Source organism: Polypterus senegalus, chromosome 3 (assembly GCF_016835505.1).
Source record: "Polypterus senegalus isolate Bchr_013 chromosome 3, ASM1683550v1, whole genome shotgun sequence".
Lineage (NCBI taxonomy): Eukaryota > Metazoa > Chordata > Cladistia > Polypteriformes > Polypteridae > Polypterus > Polypterus senegalus.
In genome coordinates, this window is record NC_053156.1 from 161,489,844 (window position 1) to 161,514,605 (window position 24,762).

At 38.9% G+C, this 24,762-nt stretch overlaps 1 protein-coding gene across 2 annotated transcripts in view; it reads right to left on the minus strand.

The window, feature by feature from the left end:
• ipcef1 (interaction protein for cytohesin exchange factors 1) overlaps positions 1–24,762 on the minus strand; it is a 307,632-nt gene that overhangs the window by 34,414 nt on the left and 248,456 nt on the right. For both annotated transcript variants that reach the window (XM_039748169.1, XM_039748168.1), the window contains exon 20: positions 5,849–5,920. In XM_039748169.1, the coding sequence (XP_039604103.1) occupies positions 5,849–5,920 (72 nt within the window). The remainder of the gene's footprint in view (positions 1–5,848; positions 5,921–24,762) is intronic.

Genomic DNA, 24,762 nt, shown 5'->3' on the forward strand with positions numbered 1-24,762 from the left:
CACACCAGGAACACACAATCCCTTCATCAGTGCTCAGACTGTCCGCAATAGGCTGAGAGAGAGGCTGGACTGAGGGCTTGTAGGCCTGTTGTAAGGCAGGTCCTTACCAGCAACAACGCCGCCTATGGGCACAAACCCACCTTTGCTGAACCAGACAGGAGTGTCAAAAAGTGCTCTTCACTGATGAGTCACGGTTTTGTCTCACTGGGGGTGATGGACGGATTTGTGTTTATCGTCGAAGGAATTGAGCACGTCTGAGACCTGTTGGATCGCAGGGTGAGGACTAGGGCCATTCTCCCCAGAAATGTCCAGGAACTTGCAGGTGCCTTGGTGGAAGAGTGGGGTAACATCTCACAGCAAGAACTGACAAATCTGGTCCAGTCCATGAGGAGGAGATGCACTGCAGTACTTCAAGCAGCTGGTGGCCACACCAGATACTGACTGGTACTTTTGATTTTGAGCCTCCCTTCATTCAGGGACACATTGTGAAACATTTTTAGTTTATGTCTTATGGTGTTGACTCTTTTAGTGTTCATACAAATATTTACACATTAAGTTTACTGAAAGTAAAAACAGTTGAAAGTCAGAGGACGTTTCTTTTTTGCTGAGTACGTACATACATACATACATACATACATACATACACTCACCTAAAGGATTATTAGGAACACCTGTTCAATTTCTCATTAATGCAATTATCTAATCAACCAATCACATGGCAGTTGCTTCAATGCATTTAGGGGTGTGGTCCTGGTCAAGACAATCTCCTGAACTCCAAACTGAATGTCAGAATGGGAAAGAAAGGTGATTTAAGCAATTTTGAGCGTGGCATGGTTGTTGGTGCCAGACGGGCCGGTCTGAGTATTTCACAATCTGCTCAGTTACTGGGATTTTCACGCACAACCATTTCTAGGGTTTACAAAGAATGGTGTGAAAAGGGAAGAACATCCAGTATGCAGCAGTCCTGTGGGCGAAAATGCCTTGTTGATGCTAGAGGTCAGAGGAGAATGGGCCGACTGATTCAAGCTGATAGAAGAGCAACTTTGACAGAAATAACCACTCGTTACAACCGAGGTATGCAGCAAAGCATTTGTGAAGCCACAACACGCACAACCTTGAGGAGGATGGGCTACAACAGCAGAAGACCCCACGGGGTACCACTCATCTCCACTACAAATAGGAAAAAGAGGCTACAATTTGCACAAGCTCACCAAAATTGGACAGTTGAAGACTGAAAAAATGTTGTCTGGTCTGAGGAATCTCTATTTCTGTTGAGACATTCAAATGGTAGAGTCAGAATTTGGCGTAAACAGAATGAGAACATGGATCCATCATGCCTTGTTACCACTGTGCAGGCTGGTGGTGTAATGGTGTGGGGGATGTTTTCTTGGCACACGTTAGTGCCAATTGGGCATCGTTTAAATGCCACGGGCTACCTGAGCATTGTTTCTGACCATGTCCATCCCTTCATGACCACCATGTACCCATCCTCTGATAGCTACTTCCAGCAGGATAATGCACCATGTCCCAAAGCTCAAATCATTTCAAATTGGTTTCTTGAACATGACAATGAGTTCACTGTACTAAAATGGCCCCCAAAGTCACTAGATCTCAACCCAATAGAGCATCTTTGGGATGTGGTGGAACTGGAGCTTCGTGCCCTGGATGTGCATCCTACAAATCTCCATCAACGGCAAGATGCTATCCTATCAATATGGGCCAACATTTCTAAAGAATGCTTTCAGCACCTTGTTGAATCAATGCCACGCAGAATTAAGGCAGTTCTGAAGGCGAAAGGGGGTCAAACACCGTATTAGTATGGTGTTCCTAATAATCATTTAGGTGATATATCCTAAGCCTAAAAGTGCAATGGTGATGTTTTTATGTCACCTTTTTATCACGCTTTAAAATTTGGCTTATTTTAAAACCACATATACATGTTTGGTATCATTCTTTTCAGAATTTATCGAACTTTAATGTGATGTTGATTTTCAGATTCTTATTCCATTTTTAAATTATAAACTAACAAATATCAAGAATTAATGTCTCGCGAGACGGGACTTTGTGCCAAAAGATTTAACCACGCCAGAGGCCTGAACTAAAAGACAGAGAAGATGACAAAGATAGCTGCTGTACAGGCTTTTAAATGTTTAAAGCTGCACACAAGATGCGGATCATGCAGCATGGCAGCAGCAAGCCAACAGCTGATTGAGCAAAGAGGAGGTTATAATATATAAATATTTCAGAGGAGCGGCCGCATCTCCTTGGGGTGCGTTCACCCCCTGCTCGCGTCGTGAAGATGGGGGCTAAACCCCCTAGTTAAACCATAAAAAGATAAAGTTACCACAAAAAGTGTTAGAAGTGTACATTCAATGAAAAAATTTACCATATGCATCTGTAACTGGTACTACACAGATCAATCTCATCTCATTCAATTCAGGGTTATATGGGCAGCAGCAGATGTTTCTGGCAGCACTTATGACAAAGGCAGGAAATAGCCCTATACAAAGTTCCAGTCCATTGAAGGCATAAATCAAAGATGGCAATTTGAAAACAGACTGGTGTAGTGGATGTTAAGTAGTACATAAGAAGTATCCCTTAGGCCTGAACCGGAAAGGCGTATTTAACAGTGATCATTTTAAAAGTGACCAAAGACTAGCTCCAGTCTGCTAAAATATGTAAATTACAAATTCCCAATATTTGTAGTTTATAGCTTACATTTCTTCCTTTACAATCAGGTTAATCTGGATGCCAAAAGTAGCATATTCTATTACTGAATTTCTCACTTAGCCAACACATACCAAGTTTATTGACATGTGTGCACAATATGATGAAATTCTTGCATGGGTCTTCCAGAGACTAAATGGCAGTAATACAATACCAACAATAGACAAAAAAAGTTAAAATTCATATGCTACAGTCAAGAGGTAGGCAGCAAAGCTCTGTAGTGAACGGGCATCAAAGCCAGAGTCGCGTCACCTTTAAGAGGAGTGAGCTGTAGTGGAGAATCAAGGAGTGATGTGTGAGACAGCTGGGATTAGTAAAGTGTTGACTAAATCCATTCTTCACAAACTAACATAAGCAAGACCTGGGTGCCCAGAATTCTGAATGTCTCCGCATATTCAGCACAAGTGTCAAGAAGTGCTACTTGGGCCACTTTATACCAACAGTAAAAGGCAAGCACATTTTTTTTTTTTTTCTCTTCCGTTTTTGTCATACTGGTGTGTGCATGCATATTTATATCTATTTATTTAGAGAGCTTCTGTAATCTGTTCCATGGGGACAAGTAAAATTATACATACAGTATATTGTGTTCTAGGAAAATCAAGTTAGAAAATTTGGACTGGGAAAAAAGTAAGTAATGTTCTATAACTGGGGATGAAAGTTGGATACACCAATATGGCCCAGAGTTCAAACAATTAAAACAATGAAAGAATAAGGATTCTACAACCCCCAAGAAATTCAAGGTCCAGGCCAGGGTCAGCAAGATGATTATTCTGCTTCCAAAAGGCACACATGACTAATGTTTTGCTTTGTCACTTGCAGTCAGTCAGTCAGTCAGTCAGTCAGTCAGGGGGAAGCAGCAAGTAAAGCTGTCGGCAGTCGTGCTTATGCTTCACAACAATTCCCCATATCTCACTGCACAGGTGGCAAAGGTCACTTCTCTACAAAACAGTGTGTTTTAAAAGATGTGACACTCGTCATATTCTCCAGACTCGATCCCCTGCGATTATCACCAGCTCCCTAATGTGAACAGCTACTTCTATGGTACATGCCACGTCAATTCTGAGAAAGACAAAGTGTTCACTTTGAAAGGCAAAACAAAGCTTATTTTAAAAATGAATGTATTAATATTCACAAGGATTACATCAAAAATAAAGCTTATTTGGTTTTACTAGTACTGTATTGGGTGGTCCAGATCTAATTATGCAACTTTTAATGCAAATGCCGGGAAACAATACAAGACAAAAGAACTGCTGTTCGACTGACAACTGTCTCCCCGCCATTTTGGAATGCAGGGCAAGTGCTGCCATCTATCGGCAACAAAAATAATTTTTTGTGAATTCTCTTTGTAAACAACTTAAATAAGTTATAGTGTAATGAAAATTGCATAATTATATCTGGACCACCCTGTATTTCTTTCAATAGGAGAGGCTCAAAAGTTAATCACTTCTCATATGCATTTTTAAAAAGGAGCAGCATTTTTCTAATCCCTTACCTGTAAATAAAGAGTAAAACTAAATCAGTGTATTGCATACATGAAGACAGCCATTAACTTTATCAAACTGTCCCAGAAGTCCATCCTTCCAATTTTTTAAAAAAAAAATCAGGGTTTCTGCTTGAGCTACAGTACGTGACTCTGTAGTTTGTTCCAGATTCCCATAACATTTTTGAAAAGTAGTTGCCATATTTAATTAACTTCCCCTTAATATTCATTGGTGTCCGAGTAGGAGGATTCCTTTACACATTTAGCGACGCATGGCATTTTCTCCATTCAAGACTGAAGACAACGTTCAGTTTCAGTAACCTGTTTGAACAGTCTAGAGGTGCACTTTGGTTTTTAATGTATGGCTTTATAGGATGGCAACCAGAACTACACATAGTACTCCAGGTGTGGCATAGTAGAGTACATTTTTCGACAGTGTTTTGCAATTTAAAAAACACTTTTAAAACTAAAAAGCTTGTGTATTGCCATATGGCCTAGAGGATGTTAATGTTGTCCCAATAAACACCCACAAAACTCTTTCAGAAATATTTTTTGTCAGCCTTGATCATCACATACTTGCAATAAAAACTCCTATACCTGCAAGTGGCAAGAACTGCTTTTTCCAGATATTGGTCCATTTTTGCAGTCTGCATTACAGGTCTTTCTGAAATGTCCTTTCGGTCTCAAGTATTTAATCTACTTTGGGTTAACCTGTAAAGTTCATAAACATACTTAAAATAAGCGAATCTATTCCAATCATAAAGTGTAAATTACTGAAACTGCCAAAAATGCTTCCTTTCTGTTAATGTTTATATAAATTATATCACGTAATTTGCTTGGATACAACCACTCGAGTAGCATACCCAAAACCATTTTTGTCAAAATAATCCTTATGTTAACCAGTGCTAATTGACATTTTGAATATTAATAAGCCTTCAAATTTCTTTTAACTTTTTCTACACTTTGTATTTACCAGCTTCTTATGGTTCCAGATTTTCAGCTTTCAGAGCTTCTTGGTTCTTTATTATATCAACACAATGAAAATAAGTCAGCAAAAACTAATTTTTGTCCCATATACAAGTATTACAAATTACGTTAAGCAGCAGTTATTCAACTTCAAAAAATGCACACTTTGACAATGAACACTTAACATGATAGGGGGTTTAGTTTTGAGCACATATAATCTGTCCAACCTTTAGTGTAGTAGACTCCATCATTCCAAATCAAGAGTCCTAGGGACACTGGCACCAGTATTAAACATAAGGCTTGAACTAATCCTGGGCAAGACACCATTGTGTCGCAAGGCATACTTGTACCCACTCAAACTGGGTCTCTCAAGTCAACCTAACATGCAAGTCTTTCATATGACAGGGAAAAAAAGATACCACACACACACACAAAAGATTCTGAGAAAAACCTCACATGGAAAATGTGTAAACTACACACAGATGGTGTACAGCAGGGGTCTCAATCCAGTCTCCTGAAGCTGAGAGGCAGCAGCACTTACTGCTGTGCTTTAAATAAAGCAACCTCTTCTCCTCCACTTATCAGATATGCAAGCAAATGAGCAACATTAAGACACGAGTCAAAAACCACAAAATTGCAAGGGTCCCTTTTCCATTTTGAAGTTCTAGCACTTACTTGTTCATCTCTTCAGAGTTTTCAGCTGCAAAATAAAATGTTCTTATCTGTGGATGGCTGGCCTTGATAGCACTGGAGGAGCAAAAAAAATGTAAAATTAGAAAAGGCTTGCTTTGCTTGCAGCACTATAAAACATTTTAAAAGAAAAATTCCACAATTACAAAGATCTCTTTTTAAACAATTATAAGACTTTTCATGTTTAGAAGTACTAGAGTAGATTATTAAATTCTTCCAAATGAAAGTAGTTCTTAGCCATACGGTGTCCAGCAAAATTAAAAGTAAAATTAAACGGGTGGAACTTATTGGAAAGTGAAACTCAAGGACTGTTTTATACACGGGCCTTTAACCACATATGATCGATCATTTTGGTTTGGACACACAGTCAACTCAGAATCAAACCAATTCAGTGCACTAGAAATGCACAATGCCAGAAGAGGCAAAAGTGAGCTCTCGTGAAACAAAAGTTTTGTTTTTACAACTAAATTTCAGAATTAGGGCCAAGTTATAATATTAATTAGTTTCTATATATAGGCTTGTTCTGCACTTAAATGTAATAATTTAAAAAAAAGTAATCTATTTATAGATTTATAGTTTAACTTGTTCTTTTTTGGGTTGACTCTTTATTTCCTAATACTGTAATAATGGATGATCAGCAGCCAAGTAGTTTTCCTTTACCAAACAGGTTATGCTGAGAAATATCCTGTTTCGAGCTGAAGGTGGGCGCTTCCTAGCAAAACTTTGCATGGTTTCCAAGCATATGACTCTGACATAGGCCAGTAGGCAGTACTAGCAGGTTTACAATAAAATGAGAAATTTTAATAATAAGTATCTATTGTTACAATGGACTTGCACTGTAATTACTCAGTAATTATCAACATATTTACATGTTAAATTCAATGCCAGTACAGGCAAGTACACATTTTACATTGTTATTCCATAAATGGTATACAATCTCTTGCTATATACCATGACTCAGGTAATAATAACTACATATTTTAGGGAGGTAATTATACTTTAAGTATATTGTATTAAGAAACAATTAATGTAAAATGTCTGTATACTTTTCTTCAGGGATTAATTCATTCTTGATCTAGCTTTGTCCTGTGCCCAATTCAATGGCTCTAAATAACACCTATATCCTGAAAAAGGTTTTTTATTTGCATACAGGTTGAAAGCACTCCATTTCTCTGCCAGAGCAGTGGAACGTGATGAACTACTATGGGTCTCCGTTTTTAACCCAATTCTTAAAATGTTCTAGTGCTTGCTATAGAAATTCTTCAAATTTGAGCCACCATGACTGTGGACTGTTCAAAGCAATAGCAAACAAAATACAAGTTTCTTCTAAATGTTAGCACATTTCTGAATTGGAAGAAAAAAAACAAAAAACACATAACACCCACCACCACGGCGGTATGGATTAGTCCATATAGTATTTCCATGTAAATAAATTTCCTAGGAAATCAATAAACGAAAGACTATACAACATAATACAACTGACTGTTGTGCATAATATACAATCACGAACATTAACTTATATAATGTTTATTATGTACATAAATGAATGTAAACTAAAATGAACAGGAAATTGAATCACATAAACGACTTTACAGTACTTCATTTAACCCATTGTGTTTAGTTTCAAATTAAACAAGCTGCACAGATAAACAGATTGTTTCAAGGGTGGCATAATGCCTCTGTCCTCAACCACTTTTACCCAACTAGGTGCACGGATGTGTGTAAGTTTATATTTTCGATGATGAAGAGAAACACAGTCTCGTAGGGCAAACCACCTGTCAGCTATCTTCACTTCTAAATTTCTTTGTGTGTTTTTGTGTATGCATACACTTATATCTTCCGATGTTTGGAAATTGAGGCAGTTTCTTTAAATGAAAACCATCTGTTTGAACCCAAACTGAAGATTAAGTAATTGTGCCTTGGGTTTGGGGTTCTAGGACATCCCCTAGTGGCCACAACTGATTTAGTTGGCAGTATTTCCCAGTCCTCTGCTTGACAGGGTCCCACACATTGAAAATATTGTAACAACCAAGACACGGACAAAAACTCAACATGATACAACTGTTGCATGACTGTCACACCTGCTGGAAAAACTAGGTATTGCTCCCCCCCCAAAAAAAAAAAAAAAATGATGAAGTCAGACTGCAACGAGCAACCAAGGGTCATCCACAGACAAGAGGTGTGCTGCTTAGCAGGGAAAGAAAAGGATTGTCTGGCAATGGATTAGACACCGAGGTATGTGCCATCGCTAGGCACAACAAACCAGGTAATAAACGGTTTGTTGTTTAGTTATCACCTCACCAACTGTGAAAGCACCACAGGTTTTCCTTTCATCCGTATTCCTAGGCAAGGTACTGACTGTATGCAATGGGCGAGGTGGGTAACTGAAAACTTCACCCACCACTGATGGAGGGCAGACACGTGACTGACCACAGAGAACCCTGGGAGAGACACCTCCAGAATCCAATGTGAGTTGTAGACAACCTATGAAGGCCTTTGAGTGACTGTCTCATAGGATTCCAAGCTACTTAGTGAGAAAGAACGAGATACATGTCTGGAACTCGGCACTAAATTGATGCCACCATGCCAGACCAATCACGTAAAAAGGCTACCCAGACTCAAACTTCCAGGATGACCTTTGCTTCGTGACAGAGTATACACAGATGATGGCCAATTTTAAGGGAACAGCAGAAAAACCTCTAGCCCCTCTTGTGATCTATGCAGAAGGAAATCCAGTGGACTTGGACTTTTTGGCCTGCCAGACTGGACAATCCCTCAAGATGTTCAAGTGATGGCACCATTAAGTGGAAACACTAATCCAGCCAATTCCATTTCTTCTTGAGACCTTGCAAACCTTAATGTGCACCATAAAAACAATGGAGGCAACCACCGCTATTGAAAGTGGTAACTGTCTACTTGCTAAGTCTGGGAATGGAAGTCCTACCAAAAAGTGATTTGGTTGTACATGTAAGCATAAGCTGTGCAGGAAAGCATAGAATACATACCGAGAGGTTACTCATGACTGCAACCAAAGCTGGTGAGATGACAACACAAATTAGAGGTCAGAATGGGGATAGAAGGATATAGGGACAGGGTGTGTTAGGTTTAGCATCTTAGCATGGGTGGTTGCAGTTCCCTACCCTGTGGGAGTATCCTGGTCAGGATGGCTAGTGTTACCTTTCCTGGTTCGCTCCCCTGTAAACTGGGGAGGCATCATCCCTTCTAGCGATTCCCCATTTGGATACTCTAAATGCAGCATACAAGTTGTAATTCTGTAGGACTGCCCTGTTGTGTCTTGTACGTGCCTCCGAGACAGCTATTCGGAGGAGAGTCTTCAGGTGCCAGAAGTGCTAAGGTTAGGCTGAAGAGGGACCCAGGTGTCAGAGTCCGAAGGAGGTGAACAAAGCTTTCTGGATTGGGGGTAAATGGAGGATGAATTACAATTGTATGGATTTTGAGCAAAACAAATCTGTGGGAGGTATTTCCTTGAAATAAAAACAATACTTTAACCAGGACTGGCACCCGAGTAAATTTTCCCTAGGGTTTGGGGGTCTGTGATGCCCCCTAGTGGCTAATATTTGATTATGTATCTCAAACTACTCATGCAAAATGTTGCAAATTAATAGACCTGGTTCCACAACAAAAATGGCACAGCCTGCAAAAATCCAGGTTAAATAATTTCTAATGCACTTACTTGTGGACATAGGTCAAGTGTTTTTTGAAGGATATGGGGATAAGTACAAACATGATGAAACCAGTTTGTTTTTTTTTTCTTCGAGTTATCTTTATCAAACTGGCCTATCGTCTTACACAAGTCTAGGGTTGAGGGTGGATATTTTGGGAACTACTTGTTCTAAAATGTTCTGTTTGCTAGGATATAGTCAGTCATCTAGGAGCTTTACACAACACAAAAATTACAATCTTCATCAGAGAATTTTAACACATGAAAATAAATTTTGATTGTCCACAGGCACACATACAGAGTATTGTGATGCGTTTCAGCAGTCTGTGGCAGTGTGCATGTTTTAAATAAAAACAGTGTGCTCGGGTTTAGGGGGTTATAGGTGTGCACAGCAGTGTAGCCAAGCAGTCTTAGATTGTTGATGAGGAAATTGATTGTACATTCTTGCGCTGATGTGGTCAGCATAGCGGGTTTCCACATTAGGTGACTTGATAACACTCCCTAGAGCACTAAATTCACAGTAGTACAAAAGGAGCCTGAGCAGGACAGATAAGAGAAAAACAAAGATTGAAGATAAAAAGGAGAAAAAAAAAAAAAAAACCATCAGCATCAAAGCCTGGGATGGCTGGGTGAAGGCCAGGGCTAAGGGAGGAGACCCCGGGTAGAGTGAGCAGACAGTGTTAAGGGGGTAGAGTCGCTCATACGGAGCGTCCACAACAGTGGGAGCAATCAACCGCTCCGAGAAACTCCTGCGGACACCAAGGATTGGCGGCAGGAGAAGAATGCGGAGGAATGGCTGGGGACCCTGGTTCCCAGATTTAAGGGGAGCATGGCTGCTGCAGGCAACCCAGGCATGACAATGCCATGTTAAAACAGAGTCTTCAATGTTATGAACTTTATAATATTAGTATTATCTGAACGTAACTCGATAGTGAATGTTTGACCTCAACACCAACCTTCATTTATATGGAATTAGATCAATCAGACGCAAGCCTGGCCTTTTCGAATTCGGAAACTGGTTGGAATAAAATTTGTTACCACAGTTGTACTCCAGAACTAAACTTTCTGGTCTAGACTATACGAAACTAGCTTGTTATTTATATTTATAATCAAGATCATTTATATGTACTAAAAAGAGCAGTGTCTGTAACACTGAGCATTGAGACACACCACTTTTAACATTAATTTAGAAAACCTCTCTCTCACTATAAACCTTTGTTTTCTATGTTTGAGCCAGTTTAGACCTCTGATCTCCCAGTTGTTATAGCTTGATCACTAACCTCTCATATGACAACTTATCAAGCCCTGTCTGGAAAAATAAAATGTACATTGTGGCATGTTGAATAAATACGTATGATTTTCACCATTTGCAGTGGGCTGGCACCCTGCCTGGGATTTGTTCCCGACTTTCGTGCCCTGTGTTGGCTGGGATTGGCTCCAGCAGACTCCGGTGACCCTGTGTTAGGATATATCGGGTTGGATAATGGATGGATTTTCAATGTACTCTCTGCTGATAATAAATAAACCATTCTGTAAAAATTAATTTATTCTTTTCTCATAATATTTGAGCATATTAGTTAAACATGATCTCCATGTAAAGTCATGTCGATAATTCAGGAATGCACCTGTACTTGACAGGTGTTACTCAGTCTTTCCTCTGCATTTATTAGAAGAGTCTATTAATTTCCCACCTATGTGAAACTAAACTTTATTGCAAGCATATACTAAGGAAGCACAGGCTATTGTTCTAAGCAAGCAAACAAATACCACAATTTGGACCGGGGTGTTCGTGCATCTCTGTTCACAGATGATCAATGCTGCAGATGTCCAATAAGACCCTGGCATGGAAGGAGAATTCTAAAGAGCACATGTTCATTTTACACCTGAGACAGTGCACAGTGCCAGATTTATCAATTTCTAAAAGGCAGACTTTCAACTAAGGAATAAGTACAAAACTTTATAGTAATTTGGCAACTGTGACGTTTGACCACTAATAACTTCAGTCTGCTGTTGCACGGAAAATGGCCGTCATTAGCTTATTAGCTAATTTTATAGGTACTAGCCATTGTGTTTATTTTCCTTTCCATTCTTATACATAAAACATTTAAAATTTCCTGACAACCTTATCAATTTAAATTTGCTGAGGCTAGGTGGGGGGTTATACACAAAACTAGACTTTCTTCTTAACAGAAAAAACTTTCTGCATGGATTTCTTGCTAAATCACTGGGAACATATTTTAAAAAGTGTGAGGCACAGTGGTTAGTGCTACTGTCTCATGCACCCAGCAGTTTACACGTTGTCCCATTTCTTCATGGTTTTGCTGACCATGCCTCAAAGAGACAAGTTAGGACAGTTGTCCCACTGTGGGATGAATCTGTGATGGACTAGCATACCATCCATGGATGTTTCCCACCTTGCATCCAGTGCTGCAGTCCTGATTTGGATTAAACAAGTTTGAGTACTTCATTTTCTTCATCCAACACAAAATCAAAGCAGCAGTGCTTCAGCATATCCTACAGTATAACTGCTTGCATACTCAACTTGTAAATGGGTGGAGTCTCATGGAGGTTGAGAAGAGTTGTCTTTCAATCTTGTAACCTGTGACTGACACGCATATACCTCAAAGATCAAAAGAGAGTAATGGTTTTTCATCGCTGTTTATTTCTAAAGTTTATGACATCCTTTTAGCTATGCCTAAGCATCTACCCCAGCAAGTACCTTTTAAATAGGCCTGTGAATAACCACTTTCACAGGAAATGAGCTAATCTGCCTCCTTCCTCATCCTTTGTACTTCATAGTACTTATACTCACACTTGTACTATTAAAGCGTTTGCTTAGAAGTGCAACTTTTAATGAAACTTTGTTTGAAAGAATTGCTGCAAATACTTGCTAAGTAAACAGTCATACTGGATTACACTGGTCAACAAGCATTTCGCTACTGGGATTCTTCCACCTGTACTTTAACAAATTTCACTTGCTGACTCCAAATCTGAAAACCGGTTTCATCCAGCACATCCCGTTTTTTTTAGTCATGATGTTCCAGCTCTTGGACAACTAGGGTGACAGTAAAGGCAGAAAACCATTTTGTTAAAATACTGGTAATTCCACTAGGGATGCCATTGAGATAAATGAATTTGCCACATGTTACTAACAATTGTGAGATGCTTACCTTGTCATTATTAAGTTTAAAAAATAGTGGAAAAATATCTGTTATTGATTACCAAGTCTTATATGACTAAAGCATAATGACACAACTCAGATAGTAAGTAGTCAGTTTTAGCGTTTTCTTAACATAATATTATATTTCAGGACATTTCGTTCCTTACATTCACCATTACTTTGAAAACTGTTGTTTAAAAAAGTGTTTTTGCTGATTTGTTTACCGTGGACTTTTTAAACTAAACTAGTTTCCAGGCATGAGCAGAAGTTGTGTTAACCACTCTAAAATTTTTTGTTATGTCTGCAGACAATTTACTCCACAAGACCAGCAAAAGAATATTTCTGGCAGACTTAAAACTGCATACAAGCATTACTTTGACAGTAAACTTCGTGACCAAGATAAAGTATGGGCACCTCATGTGTGCTGCACTGTGTGTTATTCAGGTCTAACCTAGCGGCTGAATGGCAAGCAGAAGAAAATACCTTTTGCTTTACCCATAGTGAGGTGGGAACCAACCAACCATCATTCAGATTGTTATTTTTGTATGACAGATATTATTGGTTTGGGGAAAAATTTCAGCAAGACATAAAGGTGATGGAAAACTGATATCAGGGAAAAGTTACTCCGAGCATGATGGGTGACAACTACTGGCTCCTGCAAAGAGAGACAGATGTGCAGTACAAGTGCAAAAGGAAGTACCTGAAACATTTTTGAGTACACTGACCTCGCCTTTTATATTGAGGTAAAATTGACAAACATATTTTAACGTGTCTCTGGTATCATCTTCTGGTTTGTTTTCAGTCAACCAATTTGCATGTCCATTGGGCGACAGACAGAGAAATATCAATCCATTTTGGTTCTAAAAAACATTTTGATGGTGCCCTCAGAAAATAAAAAAATCACTTGATTTAAAAATGTCTGGTGTGGCAGAATAGGATTACCAACAAGCCATGGAATTAAATAACTGGTTTCACAGGCAATAAAAATTAGCTTCTGATTAAGAAATTGGTTGGATTTAGAGGTCCTCCATTTTAGCTGGTTGTATGTTGGCTCACTTTGCATCTCATTTCTGTTTAGCTGCTAGTTAAAGAAAAAAACCAAACAAACAATTAAGAGGTGGGTCGCATGGTGGTGCAGTGGTAGTGCTGCTGTCTCACAGTAAGGATGTCAGGGTTTGCATCTCACTTCCTCCCTACATGGAGTCTGCATTTTCTCAGTGTGTCTTCATGGGTTTCCTCTGGCTGCTGTGGTTTCCTCCCACTGTTCAAAGGCATGCAGGTTAAGTAAACTGGCAATGCTAAATTGCCCTTGTTGTGCATTTTTTTGTCCTAAAATGGACTGGCAGCCTGTCCAGGGTTTGTACCCGTTTGGCACCATGTGCTAGCTGGGATTGGCTGCAGTGTCCATGACCCTGGTCTGGATTAAGTGGGTTAGAACATGACATGATATTTAAGAGATCCAAGTCCTAAAAAGCAAGTTAATTAAAATGAACCAAAAGCAGTCTGTTCAATTAGCAGAAGTTACTAATGAAGAAAGTGGCTAGAACAAAAACCAGCAGACTCTGTAGCCCTCCAGGATCTACAGTGGTGTGAAAAACTATTTGCCCCCTTCCTGATTTCTTATTCTTTTGCATGTTTCTCACACAAAATGTTTCGATCATCAAACACATTTAACCATTAGTCAAATATAACACAAGTAAACACAAAATGCAGTTTTTAAAAGATGGTTTTTAATATTTAGGGAGAAAAAAAAATCCAAACCTACATGGCCCAGTGTGAAAAAGTAATTGCCCCCTGAACCTAATAACTGGTTGGGCCACCCTTAGCAGCAATAACTGCAATCAAGCGTTTGATAACTTGCAATGAGTCTTTACAGCTCTGGAGGAATTTTGGCCCACTCATCTTTGCAGAATTGTTGTAATTCAGCTTTATTTGAGGGTTTTCTAGCATGAACCGCCTTTTTAAGGTCATGCCATAGCATCTCAATTGGATTCAGGTCAGGACTTTGACTAGGCCACTCCAAAGTCTTCATTTTGTTTTTCTTCAGCCATTCAGAGGTGGATTTGCTGGTGTGTTTTGGGTCATTCTCCTGTTGCAGTACCCAACATCGCTTCAGCTTGAGTTGACGAACAGATGGCCGGACATTCTCTTTCAGGATTTTTTGGTAGACAGTAGAATTCATGGTCCTATCTATCACAGCAAGCCTTCCAGGTCCTGAAGCAGCAAAACAACCCCAGACCATCACACTACCACCACCATATTTTACTGTTGGTATGATGTTCTTTTTCTGAAATGCTGTGTTCCTTTTACACCAGATGTAACGGACATTTGCCTTCCAAAAGTTCAACTTGTGTCTCATCAGTCCACAAGGTATTTTCCCAAAAGTCTTGGCAATCATTGAGATGTTTCTTAGCAAAATTGAGACGAGCCCTAATGTTCTTTTTGCTTAACAGTGGTTTGCGTCGTGGAAATCTGCCATGCAGGCCGTTTTTGCCCAGTCTCTTTATGGTGGAGTCGTGAACACTGACCTTAATTGAGGCAAGTGAGGCCTGCAGTTCTTTAGACGTTGTCCTGGGGTCTTTTGTGACCTCTCGGATGAGTCGTCTCTGCGCTCTTGGGGTAATTTTGGTCGGCCGGCCACTCCTGGGAAGGTTCACCACTGTTCCATGTTTTTGCCATTTGTGGATAATGGCTCTCACTGTGGTTCGCTGGAGTCCCAAAGCTTTAGAAATGGCTTTATAACCTTTACCAGACTGATAGATCTCAATTACTTCTGTTCTCATTTGTTCCTGAATTTCTTTGGATCTTGGCATGATGTCTAGCTTTAGAGGTGCTTTTGGTCTACTTCTCTGTGTCAGGCAGCTCCTATTTAAGTGATTTCTTGATTGAAACAGGTGTGGCAGTAATCAAGCCTGGGGGTGGCTACGGAAATTGAACTCAGGTGTGATACACCACAGTTAGATTATTTTTTAACAAGGGGGCAATTACTTTTTCACACAGGGTCATGTAGGTTTGGATTTTTCTTCTCCCTAAATAATAAAACCATCATTTAAAACTGCATTTTGTGTTTACTTGTGTTATATTTGACTAATGGTTAAATGTGTTTGATGATCAGAAACATTTTGTGTGACAAACATGCAAAAGAATAAGAAATCAGGAAGGGGGCAAATAGTTTTTCACACCACTGTAAGTTTGACACCCCTGCTCTAGAGGCTATAATAGTTCAATTAATCTTTGCCTAACAGTCCTCACTGCACGAATAGTTCTTCCCAAATATATATTTTTCTCTAAAATATTGATTTCACAAATATGAATTTAAACATGCATTCATTTCAAACCAAATTAATCCAGTTCAGAGTCACAGGGGATGGGAGGCAGAACTAAGCAATGGTCAGGAGTGAGAATTAGACAAGATGTCAGTCCACTGTGGAGCAGACATAGCTGAGCTGTATGTTTACATCGACAACCTAGACTCTGGATCTGGGGCAGTCAACCATTCCTCTGATGTTTTGTGACCAGTGAAATTTGTATAACTGACCCATGAAGAAAGGTATGTCAACTTTGTGGCAGTGCCAACATGGGAACTACAATTCCAGAAGGAGTGCACAGAGGCTTATGGGAGGAGACTCGTCTGCAAGTACACAAACTTTAAATAGGATCCATGGCAAAAGCAGGATCACCGAGGTTTTTTTTTTATTTATTTCCTCAAACAAAATAAAATGTAATTGTTTCGCTGAATTACGGTTTTTGTCTTATTGCAGGTTGTGTTGGCAATGTTGTATTTCCAAATGAAACTTTTCCCTCCATTTATTTTGACCTGGATTTGTTTTAGTGATGTCCAGGCCCAAAAAGAGAGTGTACAATACGGAAGTGTATTAGGGCCACGGTGGAGAAAAACAAAAAAAAAAAAAAAAAACGGAGACAGTGAAGAGAAGAAAAAACAATCTAAATGTCAACATTAAAGTCGACATGTTGTTTATTTTGTCAGTAGAATATCGCTAACTAAACTTCATCTTAAAATGAATGTTTAAATTTACTAGATTTTCTCAAACCCATCATAAATTAATGTAGCACATTAAATGTTTTATATTAAGTGTTCCCCAACCCAGTTGTTAATCTCTATGCGCTTCTTAAACAGACTTCCTTTTGCACCGAGAGGCACTGGCAGCGATCGCCGCACATTGACTTCATGATATTCCTGCTCTGTGAACATTCAGAATACTGTGATAAATACTTATCTTTTTTACGATGAAATGCATTACAGCATGCATTAAATATGGGTGGCGGGGGGTATGGTGTCATGGCTGTAGTGCTGCTCCCTTGCATTAAGGGGTCCCCAGGTGTATGTTCAGTGTAGAGAACTTTATGGCAGGTGTGACGAGGCTCCAAAAAACTGGATAGAGGAATGGGTATCGCACAGGTTTACCTTAAATATTGGGTATTAAAGGATGTAGGGGGACCGGTGGCGTGGTGGTTGCACTGCTGCCCCGCGTGTTCTCGGCCTTGAATTTGCATGTTTTTCTGGTGGGTTTACTCTGTGTGCTTCAGTTTCCTTTCAAAGTCATGTGGGATTTTGTTATGTATTATTGACCCTGCTACTGTATGTGTTGCTCGTATTCACCCTGCGATGTGCTGGCGCCTCGTTCAGGATTTACTCCTGCCTCGCACCCGATGCTTGCTGGGATGGGCGCAACCGTAAATGGATGGCATAATTAAACATGTATAACGAAGATTTTTTTTAAAAGTTCTGAAAACTCTGTGATCTAAGTTTATTATTAGTTTTAATTTCACAAAGACGTTTATCGTGTGGTGATTGGTTATGTGGAGAGTGAAAAAGGAAGGATAGGAACTGGAGGTTTAGTATGTCGGATAGAGACAGCACGCATGCAATAAAGAAAGCCTGCTCAGAAGAACATCCATTGAATTCTGCATTCGTGTCTCTGATCACCACATCACGAAGCCAACATTTACACGATATTCAAGTTAATCCTGTGCGATACACATTCCTGTGTCCAGTTTTTTGGAGCCTCGTCACACCTGCTATAAAATTTTTTTACACTGAACGTAGACCTGGGGACCCCTTAAGGCAAGGGAGCAGCACTACAGCCACGCCACCCATGTTTAACACATGCTTTAATGCATTTAATCGTGAAAAAGATATCAAGTATTTCTCTTAGTATTCTGAATGTTCATAGAGCAGGAATATCACGAAGTCAATGTGCGCGATCGCTGCCGGCGCCTCTCAGTGCAAAAGGAAGTCTGTTTAAGAAGCGCATAGAGATTAAGAACCGAGTCGGGGATCACTTAATATAAAGCATTTAATGTTCTACATTAATTTATGACGGGGTTTGAGAAAATCTAGTAAATTAAACATTCATTTTAAGATGAAGAAGTTTAGTTTGCGACATTCTACTGACAAAATAAACTACTAGAATAAAGTCGAAATGTCAACTTTAATCTCAACATTTAGATTTTTTTCTTCACTGTGTCCGTATTTTTTTTTCCCCCCACTATGGCCCTAATAAGCTTACGTAGTCAGATGTGACCTTAAGGAGAAATTTCTTTCCTCTCCTCAAGGGAAAAAAAAAACAAAAAAACACACCACTTTAGAAACATTTCAAAAAACTCTTTAGTGAGTTTCTCCATTACAAACTTGCATATGAAACTAATTTTAGCATCAATTTCATGAACATGTATGCTCATTACTATTTAATGTGATGTTATACAGTATTTTACACAACTTATGTTGGTTAAGGTTGCATAAAAGAATTTCAATGTATGGTCTACATGAAATATACCAACTATGTTGCATTTTTATCAAAGCCAATGGGGTCTCCATCTGCATATCGCTACTGCATTCGCAATATAAAGCAACATTCAGCCTTATGTGCTGTTTCGCAGTGCGTTATGTTCAAGCTTAAGAGAAATTACTGAGAAACTGAAAGAAAAATTGTAAATTAGGAGTGAATCCATGATGAAACAGAATGAATCACAATTTTTTCTTTAACAGATTTGCTCAAAAGATGATGGACAGAACAAATTAGGATGGTGTTTTTGAGCGAGTCAATGTAATGAGTAACCTTTACTGCTTTAAGTTGGCAGACATTAATTCAAGTTCATTTTATGACAAATTTGCTCTAATTTTCGACTCCGATGCTAATACAGAATCATGATTTATAGCAATTCTAAGTCTGCTTTGAATGAATCATATTACCTGAAACCTTGCTGCCTACTGTAATATGGAGTCCTGCAGCAATATCTGTGAAACAACCACCTATCAATCCCACCTATCCAGGTCCCATTTACTGCTGCTGATTTCTGAGGTCCTTGATCCACAATCTCTCATACTGGACCAGCAGAGGGTCACCATTCAGCCTAACAGCACGTGGGAGGAAAGATAGCATACTGCAAGAACCAATATGGACACAGGGACGACATACAGTACATACAGAATGTGAATCCATAACATTGGAGTTGTGCCGCCTCATGGCTTCAGAGTTCAAAATGTAAAAACGGGTTTTATTCAGTATTTTTATATCAGTAGCTGCCATGTCTGATTAGGTTTCTTGCTTTTGTCACCGTTTAAAATGCATGTTTAGCAGTGACAAGTTCAAATATTGCCATTTCCCCTGAACTGTGGTTAACTAAACATCTACAAACACCTGAATATTTTCATCTGTAAATGGATTTACAGTTTTGTGACAATCTGTAAAACAGTATGATCAGATGGGCTCCCACCTCTCAGACCATCTCTATATCAACACGTGTGCCCTTCAAGGTGGTGTCCCCATCCCAATGTGTTTCTTGTACACCAGCGACTGTGGATCCACTGATCCTTCAGTAATAATCATTAAGTTTTCCATTAATGCCAACATTACTGAACAAATTATTAATTTGAATGAAACAGCACACAGAAAATGGGTGACTTGTCTCTTGTCTGGTGCACTATAAATAATCTGGTAGTGAATACCACCAAGGCAGAGGAAATGGTAATCAACTTTCACAAACGGCAATTACAAGTCCTCTCACTAGAGTGTAATGATTCTACAGTCAATATGATGGAATCCTGCAATTATTTAGGCATAACTATCACAAGGACTCTCAGCTGGGACAGTACCACCACTTCCATCACTAAAAAGGCCCAACAGCAGAAGTACTTTTTACTCCAACTAAATAAATATCTCCCAGCCCATCCTAGTACAATTCTACAAAGCCATAATTGAATGTGTAATCACATTCTCCATTGTTGTCTGGTTTGATACTGCAACACTCCAATACAAAAATAAATTACAGCATGTTGTGGGCTCTGCTGAGAAAATTATTAACTGTGCTCTTCCATCTATAGCAGAATTGTATGCATGTAGTGTCACTATTACGAACCATGTCAAAAGGACTACCACATACTCACCTCACTCAAACTATCATTTGTTCCATATACTTCCCTCTGGTAAACGCTTTAGGTCCTCTAAAACCAACAGATGTTTAACAGTTACTTTCCATAGCCCTCCTAAACTAATACTTAAGCATGGAAGACTGGCTTATTTGTGTATCTATACTAATAAAAGGCAAAGCCCTCACTCACTCACTCACTGACTCACTCACTGACTCACTCACTCATCACTAATTCTCCAACTTCCCGTGTAGGTAGAAGGCTGAAATTTGGCAGGCTTATTCCTTACAGCTTACTTACAAAAGTTGGGCAGGTTTCATTTCGAAATTCTACACATAAGGGTCATAACTGGAAGCTATTTTTCCCCATATAATGTAATGGAGTCTTGAGTTGGAGATGGCCGTGGGGGGCGGAGTTTCGTGTGACATCATCACGCCTCCTACGTAAGTACGTAGAGAACAAGGAAGAACTCCAAACAGCGATGAGCACAAAACGGCATTTCACAATTGAGAAGGCAGAAAAACATTATGAAGCAAATGATGCATACAAGCATATTCATAAGTACAGCTACTGCGGAAACAAAGCACGGCGTGAACCGTAAGTTTATATTAAATTAAGTTCATAGACAGGCTGCCACTAGCGCTTGTAATTTAGTGCCTGCCCATAGAAGGCCGTCCATCAGCGGCAATCCAATACAAACACTGCCGGTAAATGTTCACGGGTGAAGGACTGCGCTTATGCAGAGGAAGATGAGATGGTCAGGGTGGTGTTTGGCACAAACTCATTGAAACTGCGAGAGAAACTTTTAAGTGCCGGGTCTTAGCTGACATTACACGAGATGGCACCAGTACAGCTGGGAACCTTCGATGCAAGAACACCAAGCGGCTCACGTGAACTAACGCAATGTACAGACAAAAAGCAACAGTTCCAAAGAGTGCTGAACAAAACCGAATTACACAATTGAGAAGGCAGCAAAAAATATGAAGCGCCTTATACATACAATCATATTCATAAGTGCAGCTACTGCGGAAACAAAGCACACGGTGGAAAAAGTGAATGTCCTGCTAAAGGAAGACAGTGTAAAAAAAACGTGCATGCAGTTTGTCACATCAGATAAAAGGAAGACGAGCTGTTTATTGATGCAGTAAGGAACTAATCGATGAATGAAACCTCTTATCTTTACAACGATTGACAAACACGGAATGTAACTTGAACACATCCTACAAATACGAGCCTGATTGAAAGAAATAATGATAATCAAATCCTTGATGACAGCAACATTCAATAACACTCACAAAACAATTACTGTATATTGACAATCATGTTACGTTATTTTTAAAATGTTCCCTTTTCTTTTCATAACTTCTACTTCTCCACTGCGTACACGGTATATATATATATATATGTATATATATACCCGATCTACAATACATACTTTAGCATAGACAAGCCACACGCTGTGGCTAATTGTAGAGTCTTAAGCCTCTAACGCCGACATTCGAGGTTCGATTCCCGAGAGGGTGTACTGACTATGTACGCGCTACCGATTCATTTTACCTTCGATCTCCTTGGTTTGGGACGTATGAAAAATATTAGGTTAACGCAGAATCATGTTACGTTATTTTTAAAATTTTCCCTTTCTTAGCACAAGCACAGCTGAGAAGCTTCGATGCATGTACTCCATAACGTTAAAAATAACGCATTTAATCACACTTTCAATTCCAAGCAAACGGGAACTTTTGTCAATGCATGATTTCCTGGTACATCCATTACACTGATGCACACATCACAGCTACAAAAATGTTAGAGTCGGAATAAAGCGCGTTCCTACGACTGATCATTTCGACTACCCGAGCGAAGCCTTGATAAAAGCATGGTTTTGTGCACACTGAAAAGCAAGCAAAATTAGATGCATTACAGAAAGCGGACTTTGTGGCTCTTACTGGGGATCATTGGACTTCCGTGACCGTTAGTAATTCTAAATACATCTAATTACAAAATGTTCAATGATCACACTGTTTTAGCCTAATGTACAAAATAATTTTGGCTAATGTTACTCAGAGTTTAAAGAGTAAGCTGGTCAAATTACCTTTTATGTTTCTGACTTACTTTTTTAAGAAGAAAACTGCACTTTATGTTGAAATTTTGGTTATTATTATTTAAAGACAATACTATTCTGAAAATGTACTTAAAGTACTTAAACTACCACTTTATTTTTAAGTCTGCCCAATTTTAACCAGGGATGATATTTTTGTTTCTGTTTTGAATTCAAATGCAGTTTAAAGCTTTTTTCAGAAATTAAAACAGCTTCAGTTTACAATATTCATGTCCATGTCTATTATTTGATTCTGTCGCCCACTAAAACCGTTTTAAATTAAAAAAAAAAACATTTGCGATTTGGGGCAAATTTACGTGCGATTACATACGATTAATCAAGATTAATTCTTACACAGCCTCTAATTAATTGGATTAATTTTTTAATCGAGTCCCACCCTAATATATATATATATATATATATATATATATATATATATATATATATAGATATATATATATAGATATAGATATAGATATAGATATAGATATAGATATAGATATAGATATAGATATAGATATAGATATAGATATGCCAGCAACACTCATGACAATGACAAAACAATTACATTGTCAATCATGTTACGTTATTTTTAAAATGTTTGCTTTTCTTTTTCATAACTTCTTTAACATACTATATCTATATATCTGCTATATATTTCTGCTAGTTCTTTCATATACTGTATGACAGTGAGTGCGTCTATGTGTGTGTTGTATATACACACACACTACACAAACACATCTCCTTTATAACTGCACTATTCTGCAACTGTTTATAATGTATATTTAACTTATTACATACAAGTAACATGAATAACATGCGTTTCGGTTTAAGCAGCTTCAAAGCTACCTAGTTAAATTCCTTTACATTAAGTACTGGCAATTAAAAGCATTTGATTGTAAAACAATAATTTAAAAAGGTAACTCAAATGTGAGGGAATTCATCTTGTCTATTTAAGTGTTATTACTGAGCAACTTTCATTTTATTTTTTTGTTAGAAGCAGTGAGTAAAATGCACTCAAAACTGGAGAGAAAAAAGGGTTAGGTCTTAAAACTAGTCTGACTCACAATTTCCATAAGATTAAAGAAATCTAGACCTAGTGGTTACATGTCACCAGAATCAGCCAGTGAGAAGTGCTGCCCTCATTCTTACAGAAGCGAGTGGGGGTGGTGGTCACAAATTATGGTTGTAAAGTTAAGCAAACAAAAGTACTGTATTTCATTAAGGTGAACCAGGTGGATCACCAGCATGGCCGTTTATTTCCTTTTGAGTAACCTACATTTATGGACTTTTCTTAATATACACCTTCTTCCATTGAGGATCTGTGAAGGAGAACATGAAACACTGACCACTTTTTTTTGGCCTTTTTTCCTGTATTACCGAAGGACAACTATAACAACATTTAAGCACACCATATCAGACTTTCTCCACTCTTCTTTTGTCTACACCTTTCACAGATGGACCATCTAGAAGAACAGTCAGGCATCCTTTATAGGAGAGAATAGCAGTAATCATTTCTGTATCTCCGGTTTCCTCCCACAATCCAAAGACATGCAGGTTAGGTGGATTGGCGATTCTAAATTGGCCCAAGTGTGTGCTTGGTGTGTTTGTGTGTGTCCTGTGGTGGGTTGGCACCCTGCCCAGGATTGGTTCCTGCCTTGTGCCCGGTGTTGGCTGGGATTGGCTCCAGCAGACCCCCCGTGACCCTGTATTCGGATTCAGCGGATTAGAAAATGGATGGATGGATGGATATTTTTCCCAATGAACTTTTTAGATACTAGAAAACCTAATTTAGCCTACTTCACGACACTGTCCCTCATGTATATGGATTTCACTTTCACCAAACAATAAATCTTTTAATTCTCGCAAATACGCCTCTTCACTGGGAAGAAACACTACTTTTCCCTGATGGCAACACGAATTAGACAATCTACAAGTCTCCGACTTAAAGTTTAAATCCGAACAATATATTCAATCTCTTTTTGCTGTTCCATTATTTCACAGAGTAATAATTTCTATTTGTTTGCGCTAATGCGATCTTTACTATCGTTTTTTTGAGACTTTTGAATTTTAGTACTTTCATTATCTCTAACCTGCTCTGCATGTGTATCGCACCAATGTTTTTGAACCTCTTTATGACATTCTGCTTTGTCAAGTACTCTTTGTCTTATTTCCGGCACAGGGTGTGGTTAAATCTCTTGGCTCAAAGTCTCGTGTTGTGGGACTTAAAGTATCTCTCTGAAAGTCTCGTCTTGTCCCAGGATTTTTTTTATATAATAGAGAGATATGCCACAATTTATACACTTTAGTGTTTTCAAATAAATCTAGTAAATATGAATAGCATAATACTGATTCCTGAAAACCGAATTGGTTCACATTTACAAATAAACTAGAGAGAGGCCAAGAATAAATAAAACTGTGCTGAGCTGGTATGATGTCCTGCTGAAGACTGTCTCTTTCTTGGCCCGATTCTCAGTAACTGCAGAACCACCGTGTCCTGTTTGAAACTTCATCCAGCTGGAGCCACTGGCTGAATGCAAGGTAACAAAAACATGGACAGGGCTGAAGTGTG